General features: G+C 47.8%; 1 protein-coding gene across 1 annotated transcript in view; it reads left to right on the forward strand.

Moving 5' to 3' along the window:
* Window positions 1-7,863, forward strand: part of LOC308037193 (disintegrin and metalloproteinase domain-containing protein 20-like) — a gene marked incomplete at both ends in the record, with an annotated part of 23,596 nt that extends 15,733 nt beyond the window's left edge. Inside the window, 4 exons of the mRNA XM_080338749.1 lie at window positions 1,367-1,550; window positions 2,447-2,524; window positions 5,817-5,928; window positions 7,859-7,863. Of these exons, the coding sequence (XP_080194875.1) occupies window positions 1,367-1,550; window positions 2,447-2,524; window positions 5,817-5,928; window positions 7,859-7,863 (379 nt within the window). The remainder of the gene's footprint in view (window positions 1-1,366; window positions 1,551-2,446; window positions 2,525-5,816; window positions 5,929-7,858) is intronic.
* Between the last annotated feature and the right edge of the window lie 12,353 nt (window positions 7,864-20,216).

The following is a 20,216-nucleotide window of genomic DNA, read 5'->3' on the forward strand; positions in this document are numbered from 1 at the left end:
GTTCCCCACACCCAACCTCAACCTCCCCTGGTTGCAACGTGAGGCTTGTACTTTGGCAGTTCACCATGTAGGACGACATTGCAGTCATTAGGGGAGACACTAGGGTGCAAATTCAGAATTTGAGCTTCTTTCCTATTTTCCTACAGAGCATTGCACAGGCAGCACTTGACTTGTCGTCACCTCTGGGCACAGAGATGAGTTTTTGAATAACTACATCCAATTCTTCCTGGCATAAACAGCAGCATTTCTCATGCAGTATATAAAATGGGAAAAATGCATGATAAGTGAGGGTCAAAAAGTCAAATGGAAGTGTCTCGGTAGCTTCTGGAGAGATACTTCAAAGGATTGTGCTTACGTGCCCAAGGCAATGACACCAACTCACAAAAGAGTCTGTTCCAATACTAGTTAAATGGCTTAACCTCAAAAAAGGATGGCTGCATGCAAACTACCTTAAAGGATTGATCCTGAACAGCTGGAACCTCTGACCATGCCCAGGGTTGCTCCAAGAATGTGGGCTGCAACGAGCCGATTTTGCACGAGGGTGTGTAAAACCTTGGATCACATCTTCAGATCATAGAACCATGGAGTAGTTTGGGTTGAAGGACCTTCCAGCTGCCCCAATGCCCCCCCTGCCATGAGCAGGGACATCTTCACCAGCTCAGGTTGCTCAGAGCCCCATCCAGCCTGGCCTGGGATGTCTCCAGGGATGGTTCATCCACCACCTCTCTGGACAACCTGGGCCAGGCTCTCACCACCCTCAGCACAAACAATTTCTTCCTCATATCCGGCCTGAATCTCCCTCCTTTAGTTTAAACCATCACCCCTTGTCCTATCACAACAGGCCCTGCTCAAAAGTCTGTATCCATCTTTCTCATCAGCCGCTTTTCAGGCCAAAAAGGCCGCACTAAGGTCTCCCCGGAGCTTCTGTTCTCCAGCTGAACACCCCAACTCTCTCACCTGTCCTCCCAGCAGAGCTGTTCCAGCCTCGCATCATTCCTGTGGCTCCTCTGGCCCCTCTCCAGCAGGTCCGTGTGTGTCCTGTGCTGAGGACCCAGAGCTGGACCAGCACTGCAGGGGGGTCTCACCAGAGCGGAGCAGAGGGGCAGAATCCCCTCCCTGCACCTGCTGCTCACGCTGCTGGGGATGCAGCCCAGGACACGGGTGGATTTCTGGGCTGCAAGCACACGTTGCCGGCTCATGGCCAATCTTGCACCCCCAGCACCCCCGAGTCCTTCTCCTGGGGCTGCTCTCCATCCCCAGCCTGGATTGATACTGGGGGTTACCCTGACCAGGTGCAGGACCTTGCACTTGGCCTTGTCATTGTCAGATGTCTCTACAGGCCTCTCAAACTCTTTGTCTGTCCCAGGAATGTCCTGTGTGGAAGAGTGCAGTGCACCAATGTCAAACGCGTGCCCATCAGGCAAGATGGCGAGACCGTGGTTCAAACCATCATGAACGAAGAGATCTGCTGGGGACTCGAATTCCACCTGGCTACAGACACCCCTGACGCGGGATCCGTGAAAGACGGCACCTCCTGCGGTAGAAACAAGGTACCCTTAGAAAACTAGAGGATATACAAACAGTACAGGATGGAGATGAAATGAAGGATTTTGTTCCTAAAGGAGATGATCTTGATCTTGGATATAAGCCCTGTAGACTCTTCTGATAAAGCCTCCTTTAGTGGCTGATAAATAGTAACATCTTGTATTGGTTTTGTGGGTCTTTTCGCTCAGAGAGGCTAACACAATAGCTTCTCTTTACTTTTCCATTAGGAAAAAGGAATTCTGCTCTTATTTTGAAGCTCCTAACCAACGCCAACGTTGTTTCGTTGTGCACGCAAGTAGAATTTGAAGTGTTGTTCTAAGAACAGGGTTCAATTTTTCCCTTTGACCCACGCAAAAGACCGAATTCCTGTCAAGATGGTGATGCACTAAAGGAGGAGTTCCCTGCTATTACATGGCAAGGAAAACCTTTCTAACAAAAACAGAGGTGCTGAGTTCCACCAAAAGGGAAGGAGCTGCTCAGTGTTGGCTTCAGTAGAGTCCTCCTTTCAGGAGACAGGGTTTCACACCACCAAACGCAAACATTAATTCCAAAAATAACTAAATTGCAATTACTTCCGACTAATGCTGGTGCAACCTTCGGTCATTTTCACTGTTTAATTACCGAGACCCTGACACAGAAGTGGTTTCTGTGTATTTTGTAGCCCTCAACGGGTTTGTTCAGCTTCTCCTTTGGTTTGTCTTGAACCTGGAACCCAAGAGCTTCACTTTATGCTCCTTAAGGCTTGTTTGGAGAGAGGGAAAGAAAACTCTTGAATGAAACAAATGGCTAAAAATACTTGCCAGGCTGTTTCTCGCTACTTTTACCCATATTCACCAGTCAGTGCCCTTTCCTGCTATCATTCATTTTATCATTTCACTAATAAATCTGTCTCTTTCTGCAGATATGTGTGAACAGGACATGTGTCAGCGCAGCTTTTCTCGACAGCGATTGCAGGGAGAGAAAATGCCATGACAGAGGGGTGAGTAGAAAACATTCCCGTATCCTTTTAACGGAATGCACAAAATATAAATGTGTCTCTCAAAAGCAGCATTAGAAGTCCAGAATCATTCCTGGTTCAGCAGCACAGAGATTATTCTCATTTTCACTCCTGACTGTCCTCCCAGGTTCTTCTCTGGCTGTTCACACCTCTTCGTAGCTGCATTTGGTGGTTACATTTACTGTTTTTCTTCTTTGTTCCTCAAATATCATGAAAACCAACTTCCACATGGTAACGCTTCATCCATTGCGTCTGTCAGTGCTACTGAATAAGAGGGTCATTAGAGACAGTCAACATGGCTTCACCAAGGGGAAGTCGTACTTGACCAACCTCATTGACTTTTATGAGGACATAACGAGGTGGATGGATGATGGCAGAGCGGTGGACGTGATCTACCTTGACTTGAGTGAGGCATTGGACACAGTGTCCCACAGCATCCTCACAGCTGAACTGAGGGAGTGCGGTCTGGATGATCGGGGAGTGAGGTGACTGTGAACTGGCTGAAGGGAAGAAGCCAGAGAGTCGTGGTCAATGGGGCAGAGTCCAGTTGAGGCCTGAATCTAGTGCAGTGCCTCAGGGGCAGTGCTGGGGCCGCTGTTATTCAATATATTCATCAATGATTTGGACGATGGAATAGAGTGACTGTCAGCAAGTTTGCTGGTGACACCAAGCTGGGAGGAGTGGCTGACACGCCAGAGGCTGTGCTGCCATCAGAGACCTGGACAGGCTGAGAGTTGGGATGGGAGAAATGTAATGAACTAGAACAAGGGCAAGTGTAGAGTCTTGGATCTGGGCGGGAACAACCCCAGGTTCCAGTGTGAGTTGAGGAATGACCTGTTGGAGAGTAGAGTAGGCTAAAGGGACCTGGGGGTCCTGGGGACAGCAGGGTGAGCATGAGCCAGCACTGGGCCCTTGTGGCCAGGAAGCCAATGGTACCTGGGGTGGGTTAGAAGGGGGTGGTCAGTAGGTCAGAGAGGTTCTCCTGCCCCTCTGCTCTGCCCTGGGGAGACCACACCTGGAATCTTGTGTCCAGCTGTGGCCCCTCAGTTCCAGCAGGACAGGGAACTGCTGGAGAGAGTCCAGCGCAGCCACCAAGATGCTGAAGGGAGTGGAGCATCTCCCGTGTGAGGAAAGGCTGAGGGAGCTGGGGCTCTGGAGCTGGACAAGAGGACACTGAGGGGGGACTCATTCATGGGGATCAATATGGAAAGGGTGAGTGTCAGGAGCATGGAGCCAGGCTCTTCTCGGTGACAACCAATGGTAGGACAAGGGGCAATGGGTGCAAACTGGAACACAGGAGGTTCCACTTAAATATGAGAAGCAACTTGTTCCCGGTGAGGATGGCAGAGCCTGGCCCAGGCTGCCCAGGGGGTTGTGGAGTCTCCTTCTGTGCAGACATTCCAACCCGCCTGGACACCTTCCTGTGTAACCTCATCTGGGTGTTCCTGCTCCATGGGAGGATTGCACTGGATGAGCTTTCCAGGGCCCTTCAACCCCTGACATTCTGGGATTCTGTGATTCTGTGAGTTGGAGAGACCTAAAAATGCAAGCTCAGTTCTGTAACTTTGTTTTCCTTACGAATACCAGAAAAATGAAGGTAGATTTTATACATTGGCTGCACTTAGCCTTACATAAAACTACATTTCAAACATTCATACCGGTAGAATTATTTCATGTGTGGATTTTTTTTATGACATCACATTCAAGGTGCCTGCTTCTCTTTCCAGACAAATATTGTTGTAGATGAGCCCATCTGTGTGGGTGTTAGTGTGGACGCAAAGGGAAGATTTTCTACCATCTGTCCTTTATCTGAAACAGTTCTGAGGACGATTTAGAGAAGTTACTGTCAGTCTATAAACCTGTAACTGAGAGAGTCTGAGATCCACTTTTCTTCTGCTCTGTCCCCACCAGAAGTTCTTGTGTTCTTCAAGAAGCTGGAATAATCATGTATATTGTTGTCCCCAGAGAGAAAGGTTATGACCAAAAAAAATGCACTTTTTTCCTGGGAAGCAGTTCTACAAACTTAAACACACATCCCTGAAAATTATTAATGATTGCTCCGTATGGTTTGGCTGCACCAATGAGTGAAGAAAGCTGTTAATAACCTCAACCCCATCTCCACGAAGGAGAGAAAAATGTTACTCGAAATGGAGCCGCTACGTTTGGGTAGGAAACTGTCACGACCTACATGGGTGTGCAAATTTGAGATGTTGGGGAGCAGAGCTATGGGTCCAAACTACCAAACAATAACACAAACATGGATTAATAACATATAATAAGAAATCAGCCAATGAGCATCTAAAGAGGGTTAGAGAGGCTCAATTCTGCATCACCTCAGCATTTGCCACCAATGTGGGCTGACCGTGGACCCACACAGCAGCATGACCCAAAATCAGGCCAGTAGAATCACAGAATGTCCTGAGTTGGGAGGGAGCCACAAGGATCATCGAGTCCAACTCCTGTCCCTGCACAGGACAACCCCAAAGTTAATCCCAGGGGATCTTCTCCCTCTGCTCCTGGTCCATGGTGGGGACGATCAGACCGCTCATCAGCCCTCACTGCAGCCCGTGAGAGGTTCAGCTGTTACAGACCATGAGTGAGAACTGAGTAGCTGAGTAATCCAGCCTGGACAGGACAAATAAATGTGCAATTAAGGGAGTCATGGACTTATTTCATAGGAAAAGCCATAATCTTTGGATCACGTGAAGGTGACAAATTTATTTTGGACATATTTGAGAGATAGGTTGCCATAACAGAATCATGGGATCATAGAATCATTTTGGTTTGGAAAGCCCCTCAAGATCATCGAGTCCAACCGTTCCCCACCCCTGTCCCTGCCCCATGTCCTGAGAACCTCATGTCCGTCTGTCCAACCCTCCAGGGCTGGTGACTCCAGCACTGCCCTGGGCAGCCTGTTCCAATGCCCCACAGCCCTTTGGGGAAGAAATTGTTCCCACATCCAACCTCACCCTCCCCTGGCGCAACTTGAGGCCGTTTCCTCTGCTCCTGGCGCTTGTTCCTGGGGAGCAGAGCCCGATCCCCCTGGCTCCAAGCTCCTTTCAGGCAGTTCAGAGATCAGAAGGTCTCCCCTCAGTTCCTGTTCTCCAGCTGAACCCCCCAGGTCCCTCAGCCGCTCCATCACACTTGTGCTCCAGCCCCTCACCAGCTCCGTTCCCTTCTCTCCACTCGCTCCAGCACCTCAAGGCCTTTCTTGGCGTGAGGTAAGTCACAATTTCTTTAATTTTCATGTCGTGAAAGCTGTGTTTTCTTTTAGGTGTGCAACAATAAGAACAATTGTCACTGCGATTTTGGATGGCGCCCTCCGTTCTGCAAGCTGGAAGGATTTGGAGGTAGCATTGACAGTGGACCACCCCCTTCTTTGTACTGTAAGTGCCATGAGGTGGGACCTCTCTGCACATCACATCACCTCTCTTAGATTTAATTTTTGTTCACATTCAGAAGTTCTCCATGTACACTTTCAGATCACCTCAGACTTCATTCAGGGATCTCTTGATCCTTTGCCGTTTAGCCATCTCAGACTTTTTTCTTTCCTCTTCTCACACCTTTTTTATCATTCCGTAGAACCATAGAATGGTTTGGGTTGAAGGGACCTCCCCAGCTCCCCCAGTGCCCCCCCTGCCATGAGCAGGGACATCTTCACCAGCTCAGGGTGCTCAGAGCCCCGTCCAGCCTGGCCTGGGATGTCTCCAGGGATGGTTCAGCCACCACCTCTCTGGCCAACCTGGGCCAGGCTCCCACCACCCTCAGCATCAAAAATTCCTTCCCCATGTCTAGAACAATTCCAGTTGTGCTTGCCCTGCCTGACTCCACCAGACTATTCCCAGGGCACCCACACCAACTGCAGATCGATTCCATTAAGTGCAGGGGCTGAGCAGCCAGCGCACAGCTCATCAAGATGCTTTACGATGGGTGTCTTACGAGCTCATCAAAACCCTCTTAGGACAATCTTCCACTCTTCTTAACAAAGATCTCCAGTCCTGAGAGGACAGGACATAAATAAATATGATCCCGGCATGTACCTCTGAGAGATGTACTCCTGCCTTCCTGTACTTCAGACATTCTGTCTGGCTGATTAAGAAATACCAGGCGGTCACTCAGCTGTAAGGCACAAAGCCATCAGCACCCGGCAGCTGACAACCTTCTTCACTCATTAGCTCTGTTACTGACAAAGAACCATCAGATCTTCCCACTGTTCATCTGACCAAGTGATTCAGGCAGTAATGGGCCCACTGGCACTGCGGAAATATGATTCTTTTGAGCAGATTAACAGTTTATATGTCAAACATGGAGCTGCTGGAGAGGGGCCAGAGGAGTCCCAGAAATGACCCGAGGCTGGAACAGCTCTGCTGGGGGACAGGCTGAGAGAGCTGGGGTGTTCAGCTGGAGAACAGAAGCTCCGGGGAGACCTTAGTGTGGCCTTTCCAGACTTAAAAGGGGCTGAGAAGAAAGATGGGGATAGACATTTGAGCAGGGCCTGTTGTGACAGGACAAGGGGTGATGGTTTGAAACTAAAAGAGGGAGATTGAGGCTGGACATGAGGAAGGAATTGTTGGCCATGAGGGTGGTGAGAGCCTGGCCCAGGTTGTCCAGAGAGGTGGTGGCTGAACCATCCCTGGAGACATCCCAGGCCAGGCTGGACGGGGACTCTGAGCAACCTGAGCTGTGAAGATGTCCCTGCTCATGGCAGTGGGGCACTGGGGAGCTGGGAAGGTCCTTCCAACAAGCACCAGGAGCAGAGGAAACGGCCTCAAGTTGCGCCAGGGGAGGTTGAGGTTGGATGTGGGAACAATTTCTTCCCCAAAGGGCTGTGGGGCATTGGAACAGGCTGCCCAGGGCAGTGCTGGAGTCACCATCCCTGGAGGGTTGGACAGACGGACAGGAGGTTCTCAGGACATGGGGCAGGGACAGGGGTGGGTTATGGTTGGACTCAATGATCCTGAGGGACTTTTCCAACCAATAATGGTTCTCTGATTCTATAGTGTGCACAGAGCATAACATTCTCTCTTTCTCTCTTCCATTCCAAGTGTTGAGAGCCGTAAAGAAATTTGGAAGAGCTGCTTTAATATTCCTTTTGTTCTTCTTTATTTTGGCCTTTTTGATGTACAAGAAGAACTCCATTTCTCTGTGGTTTCATAGGTACGTAAAGCTCCACTAATCTTCACACCACCTGGCAAAACTGAGGCACATTTCACAATTTCTAACCAATTACTTCCCCTGAAGGGCCTCACTATGAGTTCCAAGCACAACGTTGGCCACTTCTCTCATAAACCAAGTTGCTCTTGTTTCAATCTGCAGGTTAATGCCACCAAACATGCTCCAATCCATGAACAGACCTTCCCCACAACCGCCTCTTATCCACAAATGGCAGCTACAGCTTAATCATTTCTAATCCTTTCTGGCACTTCTTAAAAAGTTTTCCACAGAAATTTCGAAATTAACGTTGTTGTCTGACTTTGGGATAATTTTTCATTAAGTTTCGTGTTTTTGACACAGCTCTTACTTTTTTTCTTCTCTTGGCACGTTTCATTCCATGTTATTTTTACCATTTCCTTTGATTTTCACCTTTTTTTTTCATTCACTGAAGAACGCGAACAAAAGTTGAAAAAAAGGAAAGATTTTTAGATAGTGTGTGAAGGGTAAATTCTCCTTTATCCTCTTACCATTTCACACATTTTTCTCAGGTCAAACGGGTTTATAAGCTCAACTGAAAGAAAACGGGAACGTGACAGGAGACAAAACCCCAAAGCAGAAAATGAACTATGACCTTCCCCTCCATGATCTCTGCACGTCCACACGCTTCCCATTTGCTGCGTTGACTTATCCTGCCAAAAAGTAGGAGAAAGAACAGGGAGATTTGTTCTGCTCTTTGCAGCAGGACTATCGAGCACCAAGCTGCCTCATGTACAACCAATTTAGTTGTTTCTACCCTATTTTATAGTCTCTAGAGCAGATAGAATTAGTGCTTTTCCCTCCCCACAGTGATTTGTTTTGTCTCAGGTAAGAGACGGGTTTTAACTTATTTCCAGATCTTATTTTCCCATCATTTTACATATCTATGTCAGAGAATACAATTTAAATATATATATATACCATAAGGTACTCATCCATGAACTAAAGCATCTCATTCTGCATGAAATCTAAAGTTCCGTTCACTGAGCACTTTATATTATAGGTGTCGACGTAAAAAACAGGAAAACTGCTTCAAGAGCTGGCATCGGCACAACAACAGCTGAACAAGTACAAACAAAACACTGGCCCTTGTCAGGAAATAAGAGTTTTGTCTACATTGGGACAAATATTTCTCCCAAAATGAGTAATATGAGGTGGCAGAAATTGTAGTGTCCAGGCTGGAGGGTCAAGTTCAAGCCTCTGCTCTATCCTCCAGGAATTTGGCTAAATCTAAACTACGTCAAAGCTGATGCAGTTTTATCAGATCGACTTTTCCAAGGAAAAGCTGCCTGGGAAACAATACAAAATATAGTATGAAAGAAGAGCAGCAAATGTGTGTAGGGATCACCCAGGGAGGCCCAGAGAAGAGCTCTGGGCTCAGAAACTCAGGGTCCTCAAGAACAAACTGGAAGATGTAGGTTATTGGATAATAACCCCCAAATACATTCAAGGCAACCACAATGGAGACCTCGCTTTTTAGGTTTATTGTGGGCAGAACAAAAACTGGTGAGATTAAACTGCCACACAAGAGATTTTGGGGAGGAAAAAGTGAAAATAAAGCTGTGTATTTGTGTATTTTTTATAGAGCGCTGAGGAGGTTCACCACATCTTGTAGAAGGTCCACCACATCTTGTGGAAGGTCCATCACATCTTGTAGAAGGTCCATCACATCTTGTGGAAGGTCCATCACATCTTGTAGAAGGGCCACCACATCTTGTGGAAGGTCCATCACATCTTGTAGAAGGTCCATCACATCTTGTAGAAAGTCCATCACATCTTGTAGAAGGCCCATCACATCTTGTAGAAGGCCCACCACATCTTGTAGAAGGTCCATCACATCTTGTAGAAAGTCCATCACATCTTGTAGAAAGTCCATCACATCTTGTAGAAGGTTCGTCACATCTTGTAGAAGGCCCGTCACATCTTGTAGAAGGCCCACCACATCTTGTAGAAGGCCCACCACATCTTGTAGAAGGTCCATCACATCTTGTAGAAGGTCCGTCACACCTTGTAGAAGGTCCATCACATCTTGTAGAAGGTCCATCACATCTTGTAGAAGGTCCACCACATCTTGTAGAAGGTCCACCACACCTTGCAGAAGGTCCATCACATCTTGTAGAAGGTCCATCACATCTTGTAGAAGACCCACCACATCTTGTAGAAGGCCCACCACATCTTGTAGAAGGTCCACCACATCTCATAGAAGGTCCATCACATCTTGTAGAAGGTCCATCACATCTTGTAGAAGGCCCACCACATCTTGTAGAAGGTCCATCACATCTTGTAGAAGGCCCACCACATCTTGTAAAAGGCCCACCACATCTTGTAAAAGGCCCACCACATCTTGTAGAAGGTCCATCACATCTTGTAGAAGGTCCACCACATCTTGTAGAAGGTCCACCACACCTTGCAGAAGGTCCATCACATCTTGTAGAAGGTCCATCACATCTTGTAGAAGGCCCACCACATCTTGTAGAAGGTCCACCACATCTTGTAGAAGGTCCATCACATCTTGTAGAAGGTCCACCACATCTTGTAGAAGGTCCACCACACCTTGCAGAAGGTCCATCACATCTTGTAGAAGGTCCATCACATCTTGTAGAAGGCCCACCACATCTTGTAGAAGGTCCACCACATCTCATAGAAGGTCTACCACACCTTGTAGAAGGTCCACCACATCTTGTAGAAGGCCCACCACATCTTGTAGGAGGCCCACCACATCTTGCAGAAGGTCCATCACTTCTTGTAGAAGGTCCATCACTTCTTGTAGAAGGTCCATCACATCTTGTAGAAGGTCCACCACATCTCGTAGAAGGCCCATCACATCTTGTAAAAGGTCCACCGTATCTTGTAAAAGGTCCACCACATCTTGTAAAAGGTCCACCACATCTTGTAGAAGGTCCACCACATCTTGTAAAAGGTCCACCACATCTCATAGAATGCCCACCACATCTTATACAAGCTCCACCACATCTCATAGGACAAGTGAACATAAAAAGACACAGAAAACTACTCCTTTCTGTCAATAGTTTAGTTAAAGTGTGGCTGTCGCTGTCACAAGATGCTGATGAAATCAAGCGCTGAACACAATGCAAAGATTAGAGAGATAATGAGATTAATCAAAATCTTAATAGAGTATTAACATAACCCACAAAACAATTCAGAGGAGAGAAGAAGAGGCAGTTGAGGAAATGTATCCTGAGTCCGACATCTTTGTTGTTAAAACATCACGTGTGGGCTCTAAACGCCACAGCAGTCTATAAACAACAGATTTGATAAAATGCATGTAAATTAATCCCGCCAAGGCTATGCAACTGAAGAACTTCACTACAACTTTGCAAATAATATAAATGAGAAAAGCATACATTAATTAAGAGGCCTGGATCTAGTGCAGTGCCTCAGGGGCAGTGCTGGGGCCGGGATCATTCAATATATTCATCAATTACTTGGACGAGGGAATAGAGTGACTGTCAGCAAGTTTGCTGGTGACACCAAGCTGGGAGGAGTGGCTGACACGCCAGAGGCTGTGCTGCCATCAGAGACCTGGACAGGCTGAGAGTTGGGCGGGGAGAAATGTAATGAACTAGAACAAGGGCAAGTGTAGAGTCTTGAATCTGGGCAGGAACAACCCCAGGTTCCAGTGTAAGTTGGGGAACGAGCTGTTGGAGAGCAGTGTAGGGGAAAGGGAGCTGGGGGTCCTGGGGACAGCAGGATGAGCATGAGCCAGCACTGGGCCCTTGTGGCCAGGAAGCCAATGGGACCTGGGGTGGGTTAGAAGGGGGTGGTCAGTAGGTCAGAGAGGTTCTCCTGCCCCTCTGCTCTGCCCTGGGGAGACCACACCTGGAATCTTGTGTCCAGTTGTGGCCCCTCAGTTCCAGCAGGACAGGGAACTGCTGCAGAGAGTCCAGCGCAGCCACCAAGATGCTGCAGGGAGTGGAGCATCTCCCGTGTGAGGAAAGGCTGAGGGAGCTGGGGCTCTGGAGCTGGACAAGAGGACACTGAGGGGGGGACTCATTCCTGGGGATCAATATGGAAAAGGTGAGTGTCAGGAGGATGGAGCCAGGCTCTGCTGGTGACAACCAGGGACAGGACAAGGGGTAATGGGTACAAACTGGAACACAGGAGGTTCCACTTAAATTTGAGAAGAAACTTGTTCCTGGTGAGGGTGGCAGAGCCTGGCCCAGGCTGCCCAGGGGGTTGTGGAGTCTCCTTCTGTGCAGACATTCCAACCCGCCTGGACACCTTCCTGTGTAACCTCATCTGGGTGTTCCTGCTCCATGGGGGGATTGCACTGGATGAGCTTTCCAGGGCCCTTCAACCCCTCACATCTGTGATTCTGTGTGATTCTGTTCTCCTGATGTTCTGCTGGTGGCCAAAATTTGCAGCCAAACCATTATATTTAAAGGTCCTGTTAGATTCGCGCTCCACAAACGCGTCTAATCCCCCTGACATTACTCATCCTCCTGCCTCCCCAGCATCCTGTGGCTGCAAATTTCACCAAAAAAACAGATATATTCACTCTCTGGAGGTGCATCCTTCCAAACAGTTCTACTGTTCCTCTGTATATTCCTTAAAATTGAGAACATTGGACTCTGCACACTAACCAGATGACCTCCATTTGAGTAGAATATATTGTATTAACTTTAACATTATATTTTTCAGGAAAAAGTAGAAGGGGAAAGCTCCGTGTAAAGATTAAGCCTGAGAAGTGACTCTGGGCAAGAGAAAAGACCCCAGAGGGTTGAAAAGAGCCAACAGTTTGAGATCGGCCACACGTGTCGCTGGTTCGGCTTTAACTGCAGGGAGCCAAGCTTCCCAAATTTCTCACCTTCGTTTTGGGTTTGTTCAGCTTTAAAAAACAACGGTGCCTTCACTAAAATAAACGGGTTTTCTTCCTATTTCTGTTTACAACAATATATTGCTTTTCTACGAGAAAGCTGGAGTACACATTCACCCACGGGTTTCCATCGCTGCTTCTTTTTGGGGACAGACTTTTGAGCAGGGCTGTTGCGATAGGACAAGAGGTGACGGTTTTAAGCTAAAGGAGGGAGATTCAACATAGATATAAGAAATTGTTGTCCCCGAGGGGTGGTGAGAGCCTGGCCCAGGTTGGCCAGAGAGGTGGTGGATGAACCATCCCTGGAGACATCCCAGGCCAGGCTGGACGGGCTCTGAGCACCCTGAGCTGGTGAAGATGTCCCTGCTCATGGCAGGGGGGGCACTGGATAAGCTTAGAAGGTCCTTTCCAACCCAAACTATTCTATGAATCTATGATTCTACGATCTCCGCTCCCCAGGTATGTCACACCTGCTGTAGCAGCAGTCCAGACTTGCTTTATGGACCTCGCAAACCCTGCAGGCTGTATATTGACACTCTGAATTTTTTAGGCTGAGTGTTGTGAGTCCGGACCGGCAGACTGAAAACACACAAGCCTAAAAACGCAGAGCTTGCCCATGGCCAGGGCAAGCTCACCGCGACACGTTGGCGTGTACCCGAAAGGATGCACCAATGGCAAGAATGAGCGGCTCAGAGTCCTTAGGGTTCCTCAGGCTCTTTTAGATGAGATGAAACAGCCTCAAGTTGCACCAGGGGAGGTTGAGGTTGGATCTTGGAACAATTCCTTCCCCAAAGGGCTGTGGGGCATTGGAACAGGCTGCCCAGGGCAGTGCTGGAGTCACCAGCCCTGGAGGGTTGGACAGACGGACATGAGGTTCTCAGGACATGGGGCAGTGTGGGAACAGTTGAATTTGATGATCTTGAGGGGCTTTTCCAACCAAAATGATTCTATGAAATAGCAACTGGAAAGATAATATTTATCCTATTAACTACTGCATAACATTGAGACTCAAGACTGCCCAGAGGTCCAGTAGGTAATTACTGTTTCATTTCATCTCAGTTAAAGACCTTAGTTCCCAAAGTAACAATTTCCACTCCAAGCCCCTTCACCACTTGTTTTCCCAACACACAACATCTCCAAGGCCGCCCAAAACCTGATCCAGTGCAAAGTCTGAGGGCAGAGAGAAGCCACGAAGGTGGTAGAGCTCTCCTTCACTTTGCCAAGCGCTCTGCCGAAAAACAAAACCCAGCAATTTCCTATTTTCTTAAATAAATTGGCAAAGCCACACACTGAGGCACAACAAACCAGCTCAGCCCATTCCTATTATCGTATTTCTGCAACAAATGTTCCCATTTTTCACTCTTTCCTCTTCAATATTTTGAGATTAAAGTATTTCTTTTCTGGAGAGATTTTGAAACGGCCTTAAAACGTTTGTTTTGTTTCAATTTCAATGGTTGTTTCAGCCGTTGTCTCCATTCAGGCCTCGGTATTTCAAACCCACTCCGGGTTATCTGTAGTGAGGGGGGGTTGTCTTTTCCCCACTCACCCTCTTTGCTCCCTCAGTCAGCTGGAAAGATGAAGATGAAGATTGAAGATGAAGATGAAGATGAAGATAAAGAAGATGAAGAAAGATGAAGATGAAGATGATAGATAAAGATGAAGATAGATGAAGATGAAGATAGATGAAGATGAAGATGAAGATGAAGATGAAGATAGATGAAGATGAAGATGAAGATGAAGATGAAGATGAAGATGAAGATGAAGACAAAGAAGATGAAGAAAGATGAAGATGAAGATGAAGATGAAGATGAAGATGAAGATGATAGATAAAGATGAAGATATATATGAAGATGAAGATAGATGAAGATGAAGATGAAGATGAAGATGAAGATGAAGATGAAGATGAAGATGAAGATGATAGATAAAGATGAAGATATATATGAAGATGAAGATAGATGAAGATGAAGATGAAGATGAAGATGAAGATGAAGATGAAGATGAAGACAAAGAAGATGAAGAAAGATGAAGATGAAGATGAAGATGATAGATAAAGATGAAGATAGATGAAGATGAAGATAGATGAAGATGAAGAAGAAGATGAAGATAGGTGAAGATGAAGATGAAGATGAAGATGAAGATGAAGATGAAGAAGATAGATGAAGATAGATGAAGATGAAGATGAAGATGAAGATGAAGATGAAGATGAAGATGAAGATAAAGATATATATAAAGATGAAGATAAAGATAAAGATGAAGATGAAGATGAAGATGAAGATGAAGACAAAGAAGATGAAGAAAGATGAAGATGAAGACGAAGAAGATGATAGATAAAGATGAAGATGAAGATGATAGATAAAGATGAAGATATATATGAAGATGAAGATAGATGAAGATGAAGAAGATGAAGATGAAGATTGAAGATGAAGATGAAGATGAAGATGAAGATGAAGATGAAGATGAAGACAAAGAAGATGAAGAAAGATGAAGATGAAGATGAAGATGAAGATGATAGATAAAGATGAAGATAGATGAAGATGAAGATAGATGAAGATGAAGATAGATGAAGATGAAGAAGAAGATGAAGATGAAGATGAAGATAAAGATATATATAAAGATGAAGATGAAGATGAAGATAAGATGAAGATGAAGATAGATGAAGATATATATGAAGATGAAGATGAAGATAAGATGAAGATGAAGATAGATGAAGATGAAGAAGAAGATGAAGATTGAAGATGAAGATGAAGATGAAGATGAAGATGAAGATAAAGATGAAGATGAAGATGAAGATAAGATGAAGATGAAGATGAAGATAAGGATAAAGATGAAGATGAAGATGAAGATAAAGATGAAGATGAAGATAAAGATAAAGATAAAGATAAAGATAAAGGTAAAGATGATAAAGATAAAGATAAAGAGGCAAGAACATGCAGAGAAGATGTTTTTCAGGTGCTTCCTTTGATATTTCTCCTCCTCTCTGTTCTCACACCTTGTTGGAGGAGAACGTCGCATTCACTTGGCTGCTCATCCACCTTGGGATAAGCTCGTGTCCTGCAATTAGTGCACAGAGCAGAAATGAGTTAATGGGACCAGGTGACACGAGGGTGACGCAGCTCTGAGCCCCTGAAGTGTCACATCTCTGTACTCTCAAATGCTGTCGTGGCTTTATATCCCGGCTCACTCCAACACCCCTCATAGATTTCTATCAAACGTGTTCTAACAGTCATATGATTTAGATTAAAAAAGAAAAAAAAGAAGAAAAACTGCAGAGCAGGAAGTTTCGGGTTCTTCACAAGATGTTTACTCAACACTTTTTGAATCACAGTATATAAAAAGAATCATTGAGACAAGGCTTTTAGTGAATTGCAGATCCTTAGAATCATAGAATCATTTGGGTTGGAAAAGCCCCTCAAGATCGATTCCAACCATAACCCACCCCTGTCCCTGCCCCATGTCCTGAGAACCTCCTGTCCGTCTGTCCAACCCTCCAGGGCTGGTGACTCCAGCACTGCCCTGGGCAGCCTGTTCCAATGCCCCACAGCCCTTTGGGGAAGAAATTGTTCCCACATCCAACCTCAACCTCCCCTGGTGCAACTTGAGGCTGTTTCCTCTGCTCCTGGCGCTTGTTCCTGGGGAGAAGCAGCTATTTTACAAAAGTAACGTGAGCATCTGTGAACTGAGATGAACAAACTCAGGGCCAACGGGTCTGTAAGGGAATTAAGCAATAAAAGGGCTGGGAGGTGGTACCTGCCCAGGTATGTTTATGGGTTAAGGAAATCCCAGGGGCAAATACAGGCTGGACAAGAATGGATGGAGAGCAGCCCCCAGGAGAAGGACTCGGGGTGCTGGGGGATGAAAGATTGTCCATGAGCCGGCAACGTGCGCTTGCAGCCCAGAAATCCACCCGTGTCCTGGGCTGCATCCCCAGCAGCGTGAGCAGCAGGTGCAGGGAGGGGATTCTGCCCCTCTGCTCCACTCTGATGAGACCCCCCTGCAGTGCTGGTCCAGCTCTGGGTCCTCAGCACAGGACACACATGGACCTGCTGGAGAGGGGCCAGAGGAGCCACAGGAATGATGTGAGGCTGGAACAGCTCTGCTGGGAGGACAGGCTGAGAGAGTTGGGGTGTTCAGCTGGAGAACAGAAGCTCCGGGGAGACCTTAGTGTGGCCTTTCCAGACTCAAAAGGGGCTGATGAGAAAGATGGGGACAGACTTTTGAGCAGAGCCTGTTGTGACAGGACAAGGGGTGATGGTTTTAAAGTAAAAGAGGGACATTCAGGCTGGACATGGGGAAGAAATTGTTGCCCTGAGGGTGGTGAGAGCCTGGCCCAGGTTGGCCAGAGAGGTGGTGGCTGAACCATCCCTGGAGACATCCCAGGCCAGGCTGGACGGGGCTCTGAGCAACCTGAGCTGGTGAAGATGTCCCTGCTCATGGCAGGGGGGGGCACTGGGGGAGCTGGAATGTCCTTCAACTCAAACTATTCTATGATTCTCTCCATCCTTTCTCTGAACAGTTCTAATAGCAATTTATCTCGAAGCAGCAAAGTGGATTATCTTGGAAAAATAACCACAAGTGAGGCAAAGTGCTTCTCACATCAACCAGTGCCAGTTTCTGCTTCCAGAGCAGCGTCTCAGCTGAAGGGCTCTGGCTTTCCAGCCGTGTTTTCACCGCACTTCTGCCCTTGTTTCTCGCTCCCGTCTCTCCCGACATCCCTGAATTAGCCCCGAGCAGGGAGCTCAGACAGTGCAACCCCAGCCTGAACCCATCATGTCACCCACCACGTCCACCCACCTCTCCAGCACAGCAGGAACCCCAGAAACCGCCCCACAAAACCACCCCAAGCGTCTCCATCCCCCTGCGACAACCCCTGCGTGACCGACCAAACGAGGGGAAACAAACGGCTGGGAACGTCAGATAACGCAGGAGGCACCGCACAGGGTGCGAGATTCACATTTTGATGTATTTCTGTAAAAACAAGATGTTTTTCTGGTTATTCCGGAGCCGCCTCGGAAGCCGGAGGCTGCCACCTTGCAGCGTGACAGAAAACACACTGAAAACAGGCACAGATTGCTGCCCAACGCCGGCTAAAAATGGCCAGAAGGCAGAGAAAAGCACGATAATCCATAATAAACTCCCAAATGTCAGCGCTGATCACCAAGTGTTGCTGTTAACAGTTTGTAGATAGAAGCAAGTTAGTGGCACCGACCCTTTGAGTCTGTGCTGGAGAGAAATGGAGATGAACATATGGCTGAAATAGGCCCAGCTTTGCAATCCCGGCTTAAGCAGCATCCTCCAGGCATGGGAAACCAGAGTCGATGAGGTGATACACAGGAAAAGAGTGAAATATCGAAGAATGACGTGTTGTTAAAAAGGAAAAGCGTATTAGAAGGGGGTGGTCAGTAGGTCAGAGAGGTTCTCCTGCCCCTCTGCTCTGCCCTGGGGAGACCACACCTGGAATCTTGTGTCCAGTTGTGGCCCCTCAGTTCCAGCAGGACAGGGAACTGCTGCAGAGAGTCCAGCGCAGCCACCAAGATGCTGCAGGGAGTGGAGCATCTCCCGTGTGAGGAAAGGCTGAGGGAGCTGGGGCTCTGGAGCTGGACAAGAGGACACTGAGGGGGGACTCATTCCTGGGGATCAATATGGAAAGGGTGAGTGTCAGGAGGATGGAGCCAGGCTCTTCTCGGTGACAATCAGTGATAGGACAAGGGGTAATGGGATCAAACTGGAACACAGGAGGTTCCACTTAAATTTGAGAAGCAACTTGTTCCTGGTGAGGGTGGCAGAGCCTGGCCCAGGCTGCCCAGGGGGTTGTGGAGTCTCCTTCTGTGCAGACATTCCAACCCGCCTGGACACCTTCCTGTGTAACCTCATCTGGGTGTTCCTGCTCCATGGGGGGATTGCACTGGATGAGCTTTCCAGGTCCCTTCAACCCCTGACACTCTGGGATCCAGTGAAAGCTTAGATAAGGGTTAGGTGGGATCCAGCGTGTAATCACCACGTTATACAGAGTCACTGGCACAACGGGTGTCTGAATTTATCACCGCGCCTGCTTGTGGGTATTTCTGTGTATTTGATAAGATGCAGGTTTCTGCCTCACAAGGGGAGGAGGAAGCGGAGGTGTCAAACTCTTTAGTGACCGGTGACAGAGCCCAGGGAACAGCAGAAGATGCACCAGGGAGGGTCAGTGGGACATGAGGAAAAGGTTCTTCCCCTAGAGGTGCTGGACACTGAACAGGCTCCCAGGGAGGTGTCACAGCCCCAACCTGACAGTGTTCAACAAGAGACTGGACACCGTCCTCAGACACACGGGGTGACCTGTGGGGTTGTCACTGCAGGGACAGCAGTTGGACTCCGTGATCCTTGTGGGTCCCTTCCAACCTGTGGGGTTGTCACTGCGGGGACAGCAGTTGGACTCGATGATCCTGTGGGTCCTTCCAGCTCAGGACACTGTGGAAAGAGGATCACGTATTTCCTATGATTCTGCAGTTACTACCTGGGCTATAATTACAAAGCCACAGGTAAACCCGCACGCCTACCTACGTGTCAGATTTCTGGTTGTTGGAACGTGTGACTGAACCAACGCTGCAGTGTGACCTGATGGTTCTTCTCCATCTTTCTGCTGTCCCTGCACACAGGACTGTAAACCCACACCACTGTAAACCCACGGCCAAGACCCCTCTAAACCCATGGCTAAATCCACCCGAAATCCATGACCAAGCCCACCCTAAACCCATGTCCAAACCCACGGCCAAATCCACCATAAACCTACAGCCAAACTCATGTTAAACCCATGACCATGCCCACCCTAAACCCACGGCCAAGTCCACTCTAAACCCATAGCCAAGCTCGCACTAAACCCACGGCCAAATCCATGCTAAACCCACAACTAAGCCCACCCTAAACCCAAGGCCAAGCCCGCCTTACACCCATGGGCAAACACCCTAAATCCACAGCCAAGCTCACCCTAAACCCAAAACGAAACCCACACTAAACCCACAACAAAGCCCATGGCTAAACCCACACTAAACCCATGATGAAGCTCACCCTAAACCCATGGCTAAACCCACAGCCAAGCCCACGCTAAACCCACGATCAAACTCTGCCCTAAACCTACGTCCAAGCCCATTCTAAATCCATGACCAAGCACAGCCTAAACCCACAACCAAACCCACAGCAACGCCCATCTGAAACCCAGGATCAAACCCACCCTAAACCCATGGCCAAGCCCACATTAAACTCAGAACCAAGTCCACTCTAAACCCACAGCCAAACCCACATTAAACTCAGAACCAAGTCCACTCTAAACCCACAGCCAAGCCCACATTAAACTCACAACCAAATCCACTCTAAACCCACAGCCAAGCCCACATTAAACTCAGAACCAAGTCCACTCTAAACCCACAGCCAAGCCACCCTAAAGCCAGGGCTGAACCCACCCTAAATCCACAGCAAAACTCACATTGAACTCACAATCCCTCTATCCATCCTTCCTTTCATCCATCCCTCCCTCTGTCCATCCCTCTCTCTGTCCATCCCTCCCTCTGTCCATCCCCCCATCCATCCGTCCATTGAATCATTTGGGTTGGAAAAGCCCCTCAAGACCATCGAGTCCAACCATTCCCACCCCTGTCCCTGCCCCATGTCCTG

This window comes from Nesoenas mayeri, assembly GCF_963082525.1.
Source record: "Nesoenas mayeri genome assembly, chromosome: 1".
Taxonomy (NCBI): domain Eukaryota; kingdom Metazoa; phylum Chordata; class Aves; order Columbiformes; family Columbidae; genus Nesoenas; species Nesoenas mayeri.